The sequence below is a fragment of the Sebastes umbrosus genome, chromosome 2 (assembly GCF_015220745.1).
Source record: "Sebastes umbrosus isolate fSebUmb1 chromosome 2, fSebUmb1.pri, whole genome shotgun sequence".
NCBI classification, from domain to species: domain Eukaryota; kingdom Metazoa; phylum Chordata; class Actinopteri; order Perciformes; family Sebastidae; genus Sebastes; species Sebastes umbrosus.
This window is the reverse complement of record NC_051270.1, coordinates 29,799,230-29,815,376: the sequence shown is the minus strand read 5'-3', so window position 1 is coordinate 29,815,376 and position 16,147 is coordinate 29,799,230. Positions and strand designations below refer to the sequence as shown.

The following is a 16,147-nucleotide window of genomic DNA, read 5'->3' as shown; positions in this document are numbered from 1 at the left end:
AGAGCCGGCTCTTCTTGGTGAGCTGAGCTAAATGATCCGGCTCTCTAAAAAGAATCTAAATTCCCATCACTATGGTACCCACTCCGGAGCGGAGGTGGCGGTGACGCGCCTACTACGTCTGGTTGCCAACCGCCGTTAAAACCACAGAAGAAGAAGAAGATGGAGAAATATGACAGTAAGCTAATTTGGTAAACAGACAGCTAGCTGGTAAGAATACAGACGTAACGCTTATATATAGCACATGTTTGTTATGTTCAGCTGTTCATTGTGTCAGGTAGTCGATTATAATCACACATTGATTGTGGCTAACGTCATAGATCGACGTTAATGTCGCATTTAGGCTGTTGTAGCGTAGAAGTGTCTAAGCTAACGTTAGAGGCTGCTATGTTACGTTTGTTGACACTTTGTTGACACTAGCTGTCTTACCATATGTTGCTATACTATTCACCAAAAAGGTTATCTAGCAGTTGTATTACAGCAATGAATGTCATAGCTAGTAAGTAACATTGCATTGTTTTCTGTTCTTTCTTTGGTTGTCGCTCTCACATAACTTTTATGACCCTGTTTCTCTCCCAGGCCCTTAAAAGCTTGGTGTTAAACAATGTGCCAGTCAGGATGGGGCAGACCCTGTGTATATGCTCCCGTGGCTCCCTCACCATTGAAAACAAAAAATATTACTTTATCCAGAAACTAGACGAAGGGTAAGATGTCATTTTTCTGACATTGTTTGTTTTAAACTCAACTTAATTCCACCAGTTAAGGTTAAGTGTGGGGATATTTTATGTTTGTTTGTCAACAAATCCCATAAAAAGACGAAAATCAATTGATCCTACAAGCCAAAGCCCGATATAGGTCTATTGCTCTGATAGATAGATAGATAGATAGATAGATACTATAGATAAGTATGTAATAGATAGATAGATAGATAGATGGATGGATAGATAGATAGATACTATAGATAAGTATGTAATAGATAGATAGATAGATAGATAGTAACTTTATTGATCCCGAGGGAAATTCAAGTTTCCAGCATCACAGTTCCATAGTGCAAAACATGTTAGTAAAAAGGCAGTAAAAATGTTAGTGAAAGGTAGTTGAAAGTACACAAAATATACCAGATATAAAGATACAAGTAGATGAAGAAAACGGTTAAAAGTGAACATAGTGCAGGGAAACAGCTGTGATACAGGACTATTAAAAAAGTGAATATAGTGCAGAAGAGACTGTTAAAAGTGAGTATAGTGCAAGGTAACTCCAGTAGCTTAGTCTATGAGAGTGCACTGTGTGCATTATTATCTGTCTTGCAGATGTCCATTGTTGTCCAAAAACTTCTACAAACACATCACTGAGCCCCACTGTTGCACTGGGTGACATCTTTCCTTTTTTACAATGATTACGGGCACTGTAGGTTGTTTTAAATCAATCCTCCATAAACCGTCCTGCTGCAGTTATTACAAATTAGCACACCAAATCTCAGTTGAAAACAGTCCACAAAAATCTCTTCAAAAATGAAACTATATTTGTGACTTGTTTTCATTAGGAAAAAATTTTGGTTGGGACCTGAGAGTATTGAGAGACGGACAGATGCATTGTTGATGTTGGTCTTTTCATGGGATTTGTTGACCGTAACAAATTGAAAGAGAAAGAAAGAATATCGCCAGCCTCATCCTTTAAAGTCCAATTAAGACTTGTGTGCTCCTCCCAAACTCTCTGTTTCCTCTCCTCAGGGGGTTCAGTTATGTCGATCTGGTAGAGGGGGCAAAGGATGGGCGCTTCTACGCCCTAAAGAGGATCCTATGCCATGACCGTGAAGGCCGACAGGAGGCTCAGACAGAGGTGGAGATGCATCAGGTTTTTAATCACCCCAATGTCTTGAGCCTGGTTGCACACACCTTTGTTGATCGTGGAGGCAAGACTGAAGCCTGGTTACTTCTGCCTTATATTAAAGTAAGTTGGTGCAGCAGTTAATATGACCAGAATAAATCTGTGGGAAATGATCTGACTCTGATATGTTGGTGTGTTTGTGTGAACAGAAAGGCAGTCTGTGGTCTGTTCTTGAGAAGCTAAGAGACAACAGGAGCTCGATGCCTGAAAAACTGGTATTGCAAATCCTGCGTGGCATCTGCTCTGGACTCAAGGCCATTCATGAAAAAGGCTATGCACACAGGTAATCTGTCTCCACATACACACACATAAAAACAAACATTAACTGTACATTCATAGGATCAGCATAAAGATCACTTATGTTCTTCTGTTTGGAGTCCTGGAGTCCTTTTTGATCATAGTGCACACCCTGCACTGTGATCAAAAAGCAGAAACAGATGCATCAGGACTCAGCTATTCAGTTAATTAATTCTAATATTCTATTGATTCAACCTGAGTCACACTGCCAAGCTAGCACAGCATCTCTGCAGGCTAATATAGGTCTTACCTCATAAAGTTATCCCAAACAGAAACACTTGATGATTTTAATACATTCTTTATTGGCACTCAATCTCTTTAATAGGGAGACATAATCATGAAAAAAAAATGAATGACTTCAGTTTACTAAATGAACAGAGCTGTTATTGTATCAACAACTGTTCAAAATGGACCTCAAAACATTGAAATCTGGTGCTAAGCCTTAATTCTGCCTCACGAATCAAATTGCAGAAAGGAATAAAACAGTTGTATGTTTAGCGGCCCTTTGCCATATTTTATGTTATATTGTTTAAGTGAAAATGGTATTTTTTATGTAAACTGTAATGGGGACTTACAATCAGTTTGAATGTAAAGATTTGGACGCTTAATGTACAACACCTAGTTTGGCTCAGACCATCTTTTAACATTTGTGTTATCATTTACTTACTGTTCCAAATGGCAAGTTTGTTTCTTCTTTCTTTATATTAACATAATTGCAGACATCTGAACGCTATGTGCTATAATTTGACAGAGACCTGAAGCCCACAAATGTGCTTTTGGATGAGGATGAAAGGCCGCTTCTGATGGACCTGGGCTCTATGAACCGTGCTAGGATTGAGGTAAGAATGCAGGGTCTATAAAGAGTTTGTAAGATTTTACCAATCACTTTATAAGCATTATTACTATTGGTCAAACACCAAAGCCCACATTAGTTTAATTTAAGCCTGAGGTCAGTCACATCCCCACAGTCTGTTCTCTATGTAGCATCAAAAGCAAAATGCTGTGTGTTTTTTTAGGTTGGATTTTTGTACTGTGTAAGAACAGAATGCATCACTTCCATTATTTGGTCCGTTGATATTAAAAGGTCATTTTGAACATAATGTTAAATGTTGCTGAGTAGCTTTGAGTATTAAATTTTAGATATGTCAGAATATTTTATCTACAAGAAAGCGGTCTTAAATTTAAGACCAAGAGATGCAAGCAAGCTAAGACAAATAGCAATACTGGGTGATTTCTAACCACTTAACATTTAGTACCAACTCATCCTTGTGCAGATGATGTGACTACATTATTTTAAAAAGAAGGTCCAGATTTCCTCCTCTAGATGGCAGAGTAACATTTTTAATGCTGATGAACCACATATTCAAAATATCATGCTTCGCATCTTTGAAATGAACAGCTACTGGATATTGTCTCATCATTTCTCAGAATACAGCTTTTAACTTTCTGGATGTTTTACTAATGTAAATAGATATGTAACAAGCATAAGCCTAAGTTAAGGGTTAAACTTAAAGCACAATAAATTCCACAGTTTTCTGCCTCGAGGAAGTTTCTCATGTTTCTTAAATCCAACAATGTTTGTTGCATGTCATTTATTATGCATTTTAGCGCATAGAGCTTGTACAAGTTTGTCATAATCTTTTACATATTACTTCGGCAAGTTTAGTATTTTATCACATTTGTGGTGTTGGAGCACTGATTATGTTCCTTGAAACACTCATATTGGACTTTTGACATTCTGCTGCTTTGTTTTTTCCCTCTACACAACTGATATAACTGCAACAGAAGGAGTTACATGACATTTATTTAGCTGACGCTTTTATCCATAGTGACTTACAATAAGTCCATTCAACCATGTGGGTACAACCCCAAAAAGTGCAAGAGTCAAGAGTTTGTCAAGCATTGTCATAGAATAAGTATTGACATGACATTTCAAGAGTGATGGGCAACATACCTGCTTTTTATTTCCATCTTCTAAACATTAGGTTCTCTAAATGATCCATGAAATGATGACTTTAATTAAACTGAGTTAATTTCAGGTTAGAGGAACCAGAGAAGCCATGACTATACAGGACTGGGCAGCCCAGCGGTGCACCATTTCCTACAGGGCTCCTGAACTCTTCAATGTTGAGAGTCACTGCATTATAGATGAGCGCACTGATATCTGGGTAAATGCTATTCTTCATCCCTTCTGTATGTTGTGCTTGTTGTTTTTTAACTGACATCAGAAAATCTCTGAAACCAAATGCAAATGTTACTGTGGATCATTCACTGACTACTTCTTTTTCTCGTCTTACTCATGCTCCTCCAGTCACTGGGCTGTGTGCTTTACTGTATGATGATGTTGGAGGGGCCGTATGACATGGTATTTCAGAGGGGGGACAGCGTTGCCCTGGCTGTCCAGAATCCAGTGACCATCCCACAGTCTTGCAGGTCAGTTATAACATTATCTCTCAGTGTAGCTTGAAGAACGTTTCCTGTCGACGTATTAGTTTCTGTTACTGCCCTGGATAGTGGTAGGAAAAATCCCCACCATTTTTATGCCTCAGTGCCGGGTTGTCCATCCGTTCGTATGTACATACCTTTCTCATGAATGCAATATCTCAACAACGCCTGGAGGGAATTTCTTCAAATTTGGCACTAATGTCCACTTGGACTCATAAATGGACTGATTAGAATTTAGTGGTCAAAGGTCACTGTGACCTCACAAAACACGTTTTTGGCCATAACTAAAGAATTCACATGTTAATTATGACTCTTAATATGGCGACGGCTGAGCCGGCGGCTCCCAGCTAACGGTGCAAACAACGGCAACAGTGCTGACAGAGCTAACAGTGTTTACCTGAGGGGGAACTGGAGGGTGGGCGCTATGCTTCTGTGGCGACGCCTTGGGTCAGAACCTTTATTTATTTAATGCCAAATTCCACTTGAATTTTCCTTCATTTACTAAGCACTTGTTAGTCTGCAGCTAAGTTAATGTCTGACATATAAAATGCAGTACAAACTAACTGAATGTAGTTGAATTCCCTTTCTAATTGAACAAAGATGCAATCTGAAAACACAAGTTGGGTAAATGTTTTCGTTTATGATGTTTTCGTTGCGTATGAACTCAGCTCTGTCCAGGAAACGTCACTTCCCGTTGTTCCATTTTGTGCAAAATAAACAGAATTCATATAAACAATGATCTTGTGATTGGTGTTAATGTGTAACGTGAAAAAGTAAATTATTAAGGGTTGTATAACTAAATACGGATCAAACTTAAAGCTGGAGTAGGCGAGATTGGAGCAAATATGATTTAAAAAAAAGTTATTTTTATAAAACGGTCGCTATATTGTGACAGTAGTACATGACAGTGTGCTTCTGTGTCCTCCTGTGCTCCTAATGGCATTGCAAGATTTCACAGACCGGAGGAAAACAAGCAGTCAGAGCTGATCTGAGGTCTGCTGTCTATGAGAGCCGGCTGTCAATCACTCGCAAACTCAGACCAAACAGTCAAACTAGGCAGCGCTGATCAAATATGAATCAATATTATGTTACTATAATGCCTATTTCTCACCTCAAATGTTTTCAGAATCATCTTGTAGTGCACGGTTCAGCTTTAACAGTAGAAAGTTTGTGACGCGGCAGCCATTGTGAAATCTCTTGAAGGATCGCCAAGTTCCGGTCACATGACCGGAGCATAGCCAATAGGAATCCTAGATCCTAGTTTTTGAAAGCCTGTAAACAGAGCCATGAGGAGGTGCATAATTTTAGTTTTTCTCTCAGAACACTTGAATTACAATATGCTGAAAGGTTATTATGGAATTGTTGCCCAATGATGCCAAAGATATACTGCCTACTGCAGGTTTAAGCCCTAATTTGCTGTCTGTTTGTCTTGTGCCTAGTTACTCGGAGGGCCTGCAGATGCTGCTGAGCTCCATAATGGTGTCAAATCCCCAGGAGAGACCAAACATCAACTGGGTTCTTGACCAGGTACACGACCTGCAGAGTCGCAGCCCCAACACCCAAACCAACATGGTCTGATCTTGCACGGTGCTCTGGATGTGGGGTCTTGGAAACTTTTGCACATATAAATGAACGTCTATTATTTTGAGCTTGAAAATATTTCTTTTATTTATTAATTTTATTGTAAAAGCCTAGGTGCAGACTTTCACAGCTTGGGAAGCTTGGCAACAGTTAGTTTGAATGATCCATACCAGCCTGCGTATCATAGTAGTCTTGTAGTTCTTATAGACTTGATCTGAAGAATCTGAGAGGCCTTAAATATAATTTGACACTTCATTATAATGCATATTGGTTTTAATAATTAAGTGGCTTTACCTCGTATCCACTCTTATGTCTGTCCGTTCAATGTGAAGCTGGAGCCAGCAGCCTGTTATCTTAGCTTAGCATAAAGACTGGAAAGTTAGGGAAACTGCTAACCTCTGTCCAAAGGCAACAAAAATTCGCCCTTCTAAAACTCACTGATTATCATGATATATCGTGTTTGTTTAATCTGTACAAAAACCAAAATGTAAAAACAACAAGTTGTGATCCTGTTTTACTGTTTAGTTTTTGTGTGGCTTAGACAAACAAGACCGAACACGTTGATTAGTGAGCTTTAGAGGCCGATTTTGTTACGTTTGGACAAAGCCAGGCTAGCCGTTTCCCCCTGTTTCCAGTCTTTATGCTAAGCTAAGCTAACCAGCTGCTGGCTGCATCCATATTCGTAAAGAAAACGTTTTGTCTTAAAATTGCAGTTTGCATTTTTAATAAGAAAAGGGATAACATAAAAGCTTTGCCAAACTTTCCGGTGGATGAAAGCTACCTGAGTTCAATACATATCAGATTTCACTCCCTACCAAGAGGGGATATTGTCCAGTTCCCTTTATTTTTTTTAATCTTGATTCCTGAGTTTTGTGTGTGTAACATCTTGTGGTTACACATGTGTGCTGTAAACATCGATATACAACTTCGCCTTCAGCTTTTCTCCACACCTTCACTGGTACTGTTTGTCTCTACTGGGGGGAAAGCTAAGAGGCAGAGTGCTCCTCACCTGCAATACTTCATTTAAACACACAGAGGTGCTCCACCATCACAGTCCCCTGCTCCACATGTTTACCTGGTGATGTTTCTGTCTGTACAGTTGATAATGCGTGAATGGGCTCTTTGTAAAACACAACAAAGAGTGTATGCTTACATAAAAAGAAAAACGAATCTTTACGGAGAAGGGGTCAGGTGTTACTGTAACTCAAACAATAGAAAATTAACTTTTAATCAGTTTAAGGAATTACTTCTTTTTATTAATTAAGTCAAAGTTATTATCATATCTGTCATTGCCGTTGAACCTTCACTTTTTACTGTATTGTGTTTTTATACAGTATTTTCCATTTCAGCACTGCTTGTGTTAAATTCTGGGTTTCCTGTCATGTGTGAATGTGGTCTCACACTTTTGTTCTCTCAGGGTAGACCTAAAGGGTACCTTTTTTTAAACTATTATTTAGATAAAGTAATACTTTGGGCATTTAAGTTAAGATGAATGCTTTGGTGATGTAATGCAGTGATAATGAACCATATGAGAACTAAAAGAAGAAGAAAAAAGAATCCTCAGTCATTAACTTATACAGTTAATTGTTGGAATGGTAATTGGCATACTGTTTAAATATATTATCTTTTAATGCTCTTTAATGCTAAATTTTGAAATGTCGGATGACTATGAAGTTTTGTGTTATTGTTTATGGTGAGCTAATACTGATATCACGCAGCTGGTAAACTAAGGAATTTTTTCAGTGTACTGATGGAGTTGACATATTATTATATTAAGTAAGAGTGTGTTATTTGATTGTGGGAAATTCTGTTGAAATTCTGTTTCATCTCTTATTCACTGCACAGTAAAGATAAATAAACATTAAATATGTAGCACTGTATACAGTTTTTAATATAATTATGAAATAAAATCGCATCCTTCACTAAAAAGTAGTTGTCAAGAAAAGTATGTGAATCAATACTCAATAACCTGTACTTCTATAAATACTATTATTATTATTATTATTTAATGTACACAATATGGCCAAAAGCATTTGGACAGCACTTGTAATTTGTTGGTTCAGCTGCATAAAATCAAGCATACAGTTTGAAATCTGTAATAATGAAAATATCCAAGTAAAAGTCACTTAAGTGAAAGTATGTAGGTGTCATTAGCAAAATGTATTGAAAGTATCAAAAGTTAAAATACTCATAATTCAGAAAAATGGCTCGTGATTGAACTATTACGTATTATATTACTGATGCATTAATGTTTAAGTAGCATTTGTTGTTGTAGTTGGTAGTTAGTATTTTTAACTAGTTTAATCTGTAACAGAGAATCATATTTTATATATTATATTGTGTGATTTGTATGTAAATACTTCATCTGTAAAGCAAGCTTCTGCTTAGCTTTATAGTTCTGCATTTGGGGCTACAACTTACCTATAGTGGCTATGTACGTAGGATCCGAAGCTACACCATAGGCTACGGAGATACGACAAGACGATCCCGTAATATACATCAGTCTAGTGTTTCAGGCGTGCCATCAACGGGTGAAATCCAAGGCTGAGTAGTATTATAAAGTAGCATGAAATAGAAATGGTCAAGCAAAGTAAAAGTACCTAAAATTTGTATTTAAGGACAGTACTGGAATAAATGTACTTTGTTTCATTCTACCACCGCCTGCTGGATTTGCCTCGGTCAGCTGTGAAGCGATGGGATAGAAAAGCTCCCTGACTAACGAGTGCTGAGGTGTGTAAAAGTAATTTGTACTCTCTCAATACTCACTCCCAAGTTCCAGTGTTTTTTGGAGCTTCATGACATGTTCGCATGTCTGAGCAGCAGCACTCAAGCCTAAATTTGCCACGTGCAGTGCCAGTCGATGGATGGCATGGCGTAAAACACGTGTTGTTGTGTTAGAGTGATGAATCATACTTTACTATCTGTCAGTCCGATGGATGAATCTTGGTTTGGCGGATGCCAGGTGAACACTACCTCTCTGAAAGATGAATAATTGTCTCATGGTTTGGGCTAGTCCCCTTATTTCCAGTAAAGAGAAATCTTAATTCTACAGTATAGTATTCAAGACAGTAGTGTGCTTTCAACTTTGTGGCAACATTTTGGGGAATACCCTTTCCTATTTTAACATGATAATACCTCCATGCGCAAAGTCAGGTCCATAAAGAAGTTTTCCCAGTTTGGTGTTGAACAACTTCACTGGCCACTTCACAGGGATAGTTGGGGTGTTTTGAAGTGGGGTTGTATGAGGTACTTATCCATAGTAGGTGTTTTACCTACAGTAGATGACGGTCGGCACACCCCCAGTTTGGAGAAACAGACAGGAGTACCGACACCGGAGCAAAGCAATACAGTGCTGTGGACGGAGCCGGCAACACAATATATTTTAGCCACCTAAAAGAAAGGCTCACCTAAAAAAAACGATATCTGTTTAAGTGTACACTATATTTAGAATATTTTCACCATTTGTCTTGCCATCAGACAGCCCTTTCCGGGGGAGCTAAACTGAAAGTGAAACTTATTTATAATCTCTCTCCAAAGCCAGCAGGCTCAGATGACAAAAACAGTATAGATATGTTTCACTTTCAGTTCAGTTAAATATAGCGTAAACTTAAACAGATATAGATTTTTTTTTTTTAGGTGAGCCTTTCGTTTAGGTGGCTAAAATAAGTTTTTCTTCTGTCTCTGTCCACAGCACTGTATTGCTTTGCTCCGGTACTCCTGTCTGCTTCTCCAAACTAGGGGCATGCCGACCGCCATTTACTGTAAGTAATACACCTACAATGGATAAGGACCTCATGCAACCCCACTTCAAAACACCCAAACTATCCCTTTAACTCCATCCAACGCCTATTGGGTGAACTGATCCTCTAACTGTAAGCCAGGCCTTATTGCCCAACATCAGAGCCCGACCTCGCTAATCCTCTACTGGCTGAATGGAGCAAATATCTGCAAACAAGTTCCACAATCTTTTGTCCAACCTTCCCAGAAGAGTGGAGGCCGTCATATCAGAATACGATGTTCAATTCTCTTATATGTGTGAAACGTGTGGGTGGCCCACTGGGCAATCTCCGGGTCTGAGAAGTGAAGCCAGTGCTGAAGTGTGTTAGACTTGCATTCTTTCTAATAACCATCAGGGGGCGACGACTCTGGTTACAAAAAGAAGTCTGATTGTATAGAAGCCTATGAGAAAATTAGGGATGCACCGATACCAGATCGGATATCAGGCCGATACTGACTCAAATAGCTGGATCGGATATCGATGACAAACGGGCCAATCTATTCAATTCAGTTCTATGTTTATATACTATATACATTATATACTGAAATTTGAATTCCTGTTTAAGTTTTTATCAATTTGTTGCTGCATTTAAAAGGTTTACACTTGAATTGAAATTCCTGTTAATTTTGAATATTCTTTTGACAGTGTTGGTGTACGATTTATTATTTTAATAATAATCAACAATTCGTTACATTTAGTTTTCCAAAGTTATGAAAGCAACGTTTAAGTCAAGCCTGATGTTTCCTTACCCATAAAAGAATGATCCCAGTCACTTCTACATAGTGATGCATACATCTTATTAATTAAAGACTGGTATCGGATACCCAAAGCCCAGGTATCGCTATCGGTATCGGGACTGAAAAAGTCAGATCGGTGCATCTGTAGAGAAAATTAGCCCACTTCTCACTTGATTTATTACCTTAGTAAACATTGTAAACATGAGTTTATGGTCTCAATCGCTAGTTTCAAGTCTTCTTCAATACAGCATGATGTTCATTTAGTAAATTATGGTCCCATTTAGAGTCAAATAGACCATAAAGCAGGGTATGCTTTAGGTCGTGGCTACCTTGTGATTGACAGGTCGCTACCTGACGCGTTGTCCGGTCTGGGAGTTGTCCGTGTTTTTGTCTTAGAAATTTAACCCTTTCACAGTGTGTTTTCAGTTCATGAGTTCAGTGTTCGGTTGTACTTAGCTCCACCCTCTCGTGTCACTTCTGGTTGCAAATATCCAAGATAGCGATGGCCAAAAATCGAGGCTTCAAAACGGCGGTTCACAAACCAATGGGTGGACGTCACGGTGACTACGTCCACTTCTTATACACAGTCTATGGGGTGACCACATAACTATGGCCACGTAGAGTAGCAAAGAGCAATACTAAAGGTGACATTCATACCTTGAGACAACATTAAAATGTGTATTCTTACTTGTTTACTAATATGGAGTGTTGTGTCTGAATCATTTGGGTGTGACAATGTTAATGTAGAGCTTTTAAAATAAGCTTTTCATCGGTGTTATGCAGTTTCACATTAAATGAGAAATACTTTACTTTTTTAATTAAGTTGTCTCGGTCTTCGATGAATCATCTCCCATGGCAGACAAGCACAACCTTCATCTGACAGCATTTTGAGCACTGGTGGCTATTCTCTGCATCTCTCTGTGTTTGTGTGTGTGTAGGTGTGTGTTTGTGCACACATCCTTGGAAACAAATATCAAACTGCTCATGTAGCGGGATTTACAACCCTTACGTCCACTCAGATCAGTGAGATGTCACGCTTCACTGCTGTCCCAATTACTTTCAAAGGTAATTCCGACCTTACCAGGCAATCGCGCGCGCACACACACACACACACACACACACACACACACACACACACAAATGACCAGTCATAAAGTATACATAACATACCACATATTTACAGTGCATAAGCCCTTTTATACACAAACACCCTAAGGATTCATTACACTTGAATTAACGATATCCCAGGTGATTTCTTCCTCAGGCCCACCTACAAATCCCAGACTCCCCTGGGACTGGGTCTACAGGACGGAGCTATGTTTATGGGTTGCCCACACACACAAACACACACTGTACCACACCTTTATATTCACTATCAGCTGCCTGTGAGGGGCTGAAATGATGTCATACAACACAAGCGCAAGGTCAACTCAATGTTCGCCTACATTTTAGCACCAATTTCATGTGCTTTTGCTTATCGTTCAGGGGGATGCACTGGCAGTTTGGGTCCTGTGTGTGTGTGTGTGTGTGTGTGTGTGTGTGTGTGTGTGTCTGTTTCATTTGTAACCCAACCTCAGTCCTCAAACACAAACACACTTTAGCTCTCACATCATAAACCATCTGCAGGCTTTATTGATTTGGCAATGAATCAATTAGTGTATTATTTAATTAGCAAAGCATTATGGGTCAGCGCAGAGCTGCTCCCACCCTGCAGTGTTCTTAGGTCTCTTTAAATCATTTTACACATATGTTTTGGATCCCATGTCGGTGTGAGCATGTAGTCTTATCTTTGCAAAATGACCGTACAAAAGTTTTCTAAGTACAGCGAATTCCGACTTGATTCCTGTGAGACCTTGTAAAGTCGCCCAGTAAAGTTTCTGTTGTTACTTCCCAGACGAGCGGTGCTATTTCTTTAAAGCTTTATGTGTACAGACCCAGAACTTTTGCTGTCACTCAAGTCCAAATTAGCCTTGGCTGCTGCTGAAAGAGGGAGAAATATGGACATTACGTCTGCCCTGTTGAGTGGATGAGTTATGGCTTGTGTTCGTGATCGAGGCGTTCTTTCCATCCAGGGGCTTTCTTTGTGCTCATTAATTCATGGGAGTGTTTGGGTTAAAATGCATAATGAGTTCATTAAGGGGGATTGGCGTAATCAGGAAAGGTATTGCCTTAATTACTGGCTCAGAGCCAGACCTATCCGTTCTCTGTGAGATCGGCAACCCACCCTGTCCACAGAGCTCACTAATTTAATTAAGTGTACAAAATGCTACACCCTAACGTCGCCCTTGGGGGCAATTATGGCACTAGAGATTGAAAGATCTCCGCCGGGGGTATTTTACTTACTGGCAGGAGATTGCCTGTGTCAGTTAGCTGATTGCATTGATTATATTGATTTGTAACAGCTTTTCGGGTAATTTCATCTGCAAAGGTGAGAGCAACACGTTGGCCCGGGGACTTTTTTATTTATTCTTTCTTTATTTAGACCCTGGACTCTTTTGCCAAGTGATTAGATGAAATGGAGCTCCACAATAAGTCTTTTAAAGTGGGAGTTGGGGAGGGAGGATCGATAGTTTTTATTTGCCGTATAAGGTCAGTTAGATGTTATGAATTCTTTTAAAGACATAACAACTCTTTCACCTACAGTGAAAGTGCTGCATGGTTGTGCTGAGGCAGCAAAACGTGGTTTAAACAGGCAGTGAGGATAAAATCTTAAGCTCAAAACTCAGACAGACTGAACGGGTTTCAGTTTACCTAAATTACACAAATCAGCACATAGAGATAGATTCCTTCATTTCTGATCTTAACCATATGCTGAATTGAACCACAGTGCTGGTCAGATACCTCCTTATCCCCTACCGGTGTGTACTAGAAAGATTCCTGCATATGTTGTGTTAGTTACCTTCAATTAAAGGTTGTACTTTCAGTTCATTTATTTCAGCAAAGTTTAAATAGAAATGTAGAATCCATTACTTCAATATACATTTTTGATGTTTTCCAGTATTTTTTTTAAATGAAGTTAACAATAATTGTGACTTTATGCTAATTTCAAGTGTTATTTTTCAAGCTCAAAAGAAATGAAAGTATTCAGTGTGTCCTTCTTTTAGGAGAAAATGTGTGTGAATCAGCTCTTAAATAAACTCTCAACTGAAGTGAAAACTATGGTTAGGTCATGGCAGCTCAGCAGATCCTTAAGGTAGCAGTTCATAACTCAAAGCTCCGCTGATTTGTAGTCTCTTATTTTTTTTCTCGTAATAATTTATTGGGAGTAACATCAGGTGTACAGACACATACAAATAGAGCACAAATTTAAATGATTGTCTCTCCATATTTTGGTATTTTTCCCCTAAAGTCCCCTCCCACCCAACCCTCACCCAATGCCGATGCAAAAAAAGATAAAGAACAAAAAACAAAGTTGAATGAAAATACAAAAAAATTAAAATTAAAATAATAAAAAAATTAAATTAAATAAATAATACAAAATAAAGTATTGATAGTAATAATAATTATAGGATAAATCCCAAACTACAGATAAAATAGGCTAATAAACTTTACCATGTACAAATGGAAAATGTAACTGTTAGTGGTCATTTCTGTTTACATAAATCAAACTTTATGATGTCATGCAATTTAGCTGATAGAGAGAAATACATCTTATATGCCATAAGTCCATTAGTCTGCCTAAATACACTTTGTCCAAATAATGTATTCTCTTATTTAATGTTATCTGAATGCCCAGTAATTAATACCAGAGAACCACAGGGTGAGCGACCCCACATTCTGGGGCAACAGGAAATATTGTTGAAATTAAGTAAATCACAAAACATTACACAAGACCTTGGTACATGAAATGAGCAACGTAGATTTGAATATATTCCATGTGAGCATCATGCAGGCTCGGTGAGCTAAGGCAGGTACAGTGAATGCATGGTTGATGCATCAGTCCAACTCCTGATACCAATTCTGATATTTATCTGAACGATATCGAGTTCCAATCGATATTGTCACTCTCTTTTTCCTATAGTTTAAAATCTGTATAATTCACTGTGTGGAACTCACTGGGATCATTTGTATGTAAGGTAACATGAGATCAGGGATCGCTGTGGCACTAAACACTTCGCAAGTCAACAGCCTGCCATGACTGAATGGATGTAACTGAGAAACACTGAATCTTTTCCAAACAAAGAAACTGTATTTAATGTTGATCGGTCACGTCATGGCCGATAGCTGATCTGCATAATAATGACAGCATTGGCACTGATACCGATCCAGCGTATCTTAGGGGTGTAAGAAAATATCGAAATTATTGATTATTGTGATATTGTGTTTTGTGATACTGTATCGATTCTCAAAAACACAATTGATTTTTATTTAATATTTTAAAAGCAAAGATTAATTCAGTCAATACTTTATTTCATTAGCAAAGATATGCTCCCTCTCAGTGTATGTGCCCTCTCAAAGTAGTGCTATAATGTTGATGTTACAGCGACTGTGATAATTGCTAATGCAGATCCCACTGTTCTGATTGCATAAAAAAAGTAAATTTCTTTTACTCAGATTTTATGCATATGGTGGTGCGTTCTTCATACTATGACAGTTTTCCTAAAATTAGATTTAAAAAAACACAATATATTGAGTCGTAACCCCTGTATCATGATACGTATCGTATCGCCAGATTCTTGTCAATATACGGCCCTAGTGTATCTGATCTGTGCAGCCTTACTAATTGTGAAAATTGACTTTGACTTTTGCACACATCATCCCCTTGTTTCTGTTAATTATTCCTGTCTGTGTGCACTTCAAACTTTTTGATTGATAAAATGCTGTAAAAAAAAAAAAACGCTTCAGGAGGCAAACAACTTAAATGCTGGTGGTGTAATAGTTTATTATGATGTATCTTTAGTCAAGGAAGAAGGATAATAGCAGTGAATCAATGCTAATAGCTAATATTTAATGACAAGATGCAATATAAGGTTCTAATAGTGATAACATTAAGAAAAAACAAGAAATCTATCCACCATCTCTATGTTAACATGTAAATTAGGCTTTGTAGGTTCCTGACAGCATACTCACAAATAATGATAATCAGATTGTTAAAATGTTGTTGTTTTTTTAAAGATATATAAAAGTTTTCTTGAGGAAGGATGGGACCTTCCCATTTTCGAGCCTCTTCATATCAAGATTAGAATTTAATATGGAAAAAATATGCTTAATTCACAAACATGTTCTGCATTTCAAATATATGACGGCCGACAAAGCTCGACGCACTGCAATTTAAGAAAACACCAGCAAATAAGTCAGAATCAGCTTTATTGAGTATATTCACACATAGAAGGAATTTGAGTCCAGTTTCTAGTGTTTATAGTAGTACTCAATGTACACAGAAGCAAACAAAGAATAGTCAATCTGTAGCATTTACTTGTTTAAT

At 38.2% G+C, this 16,147-nt stretch overlaps 1 protein-coding gene across 3 annotated transcripts; it reads left to right on the top strand.

Annotated features, from left to right (window-relative positions):
• The first annotated feature begins 105 nt into the window (after positions 1 to 105).
• Positions 106 to 8,136, top strand: stk16 (serine/threonine kinase 16). Of its 3 annotated transcripts, none has more exons than XM_037752580.1 (8): positions 106 to 207; positions 577 to 701; positions 1,728 to 1,947; positions 2,034 to 2,167; positions 2,933 to 3,020; positions 4,221 to 4,349; positions 4,493 to 4,614; positions 6,066 to 6,204. In XM_037752580.1, exons 2-8 carry the CDS (start codon positions 616 to 618, stop codon positions 6,202 to 6,204), a joined length of 918 nt encoding a protein of 305 aa, XP_037608508.1. In that variant the 5' UTR covers positions 106 to 207; positions 577 to 615. The 3 variants fall into 3 exon arrangements, with proteins under 3 accessions (XP_037608508.1, XP_037608501.1, XP_037608517.1); XM_037752573.1 differs by having other exon boundaries at positions 135 to 175; positions 6,066 to 8,136; XM_037752589.1 differs by lacking the exon at positions 106 to 207 and adding an exon at positions 232 to 496.
• Positions 8,137 to 16,147: the final 8,011 nt, after the last annotated feature.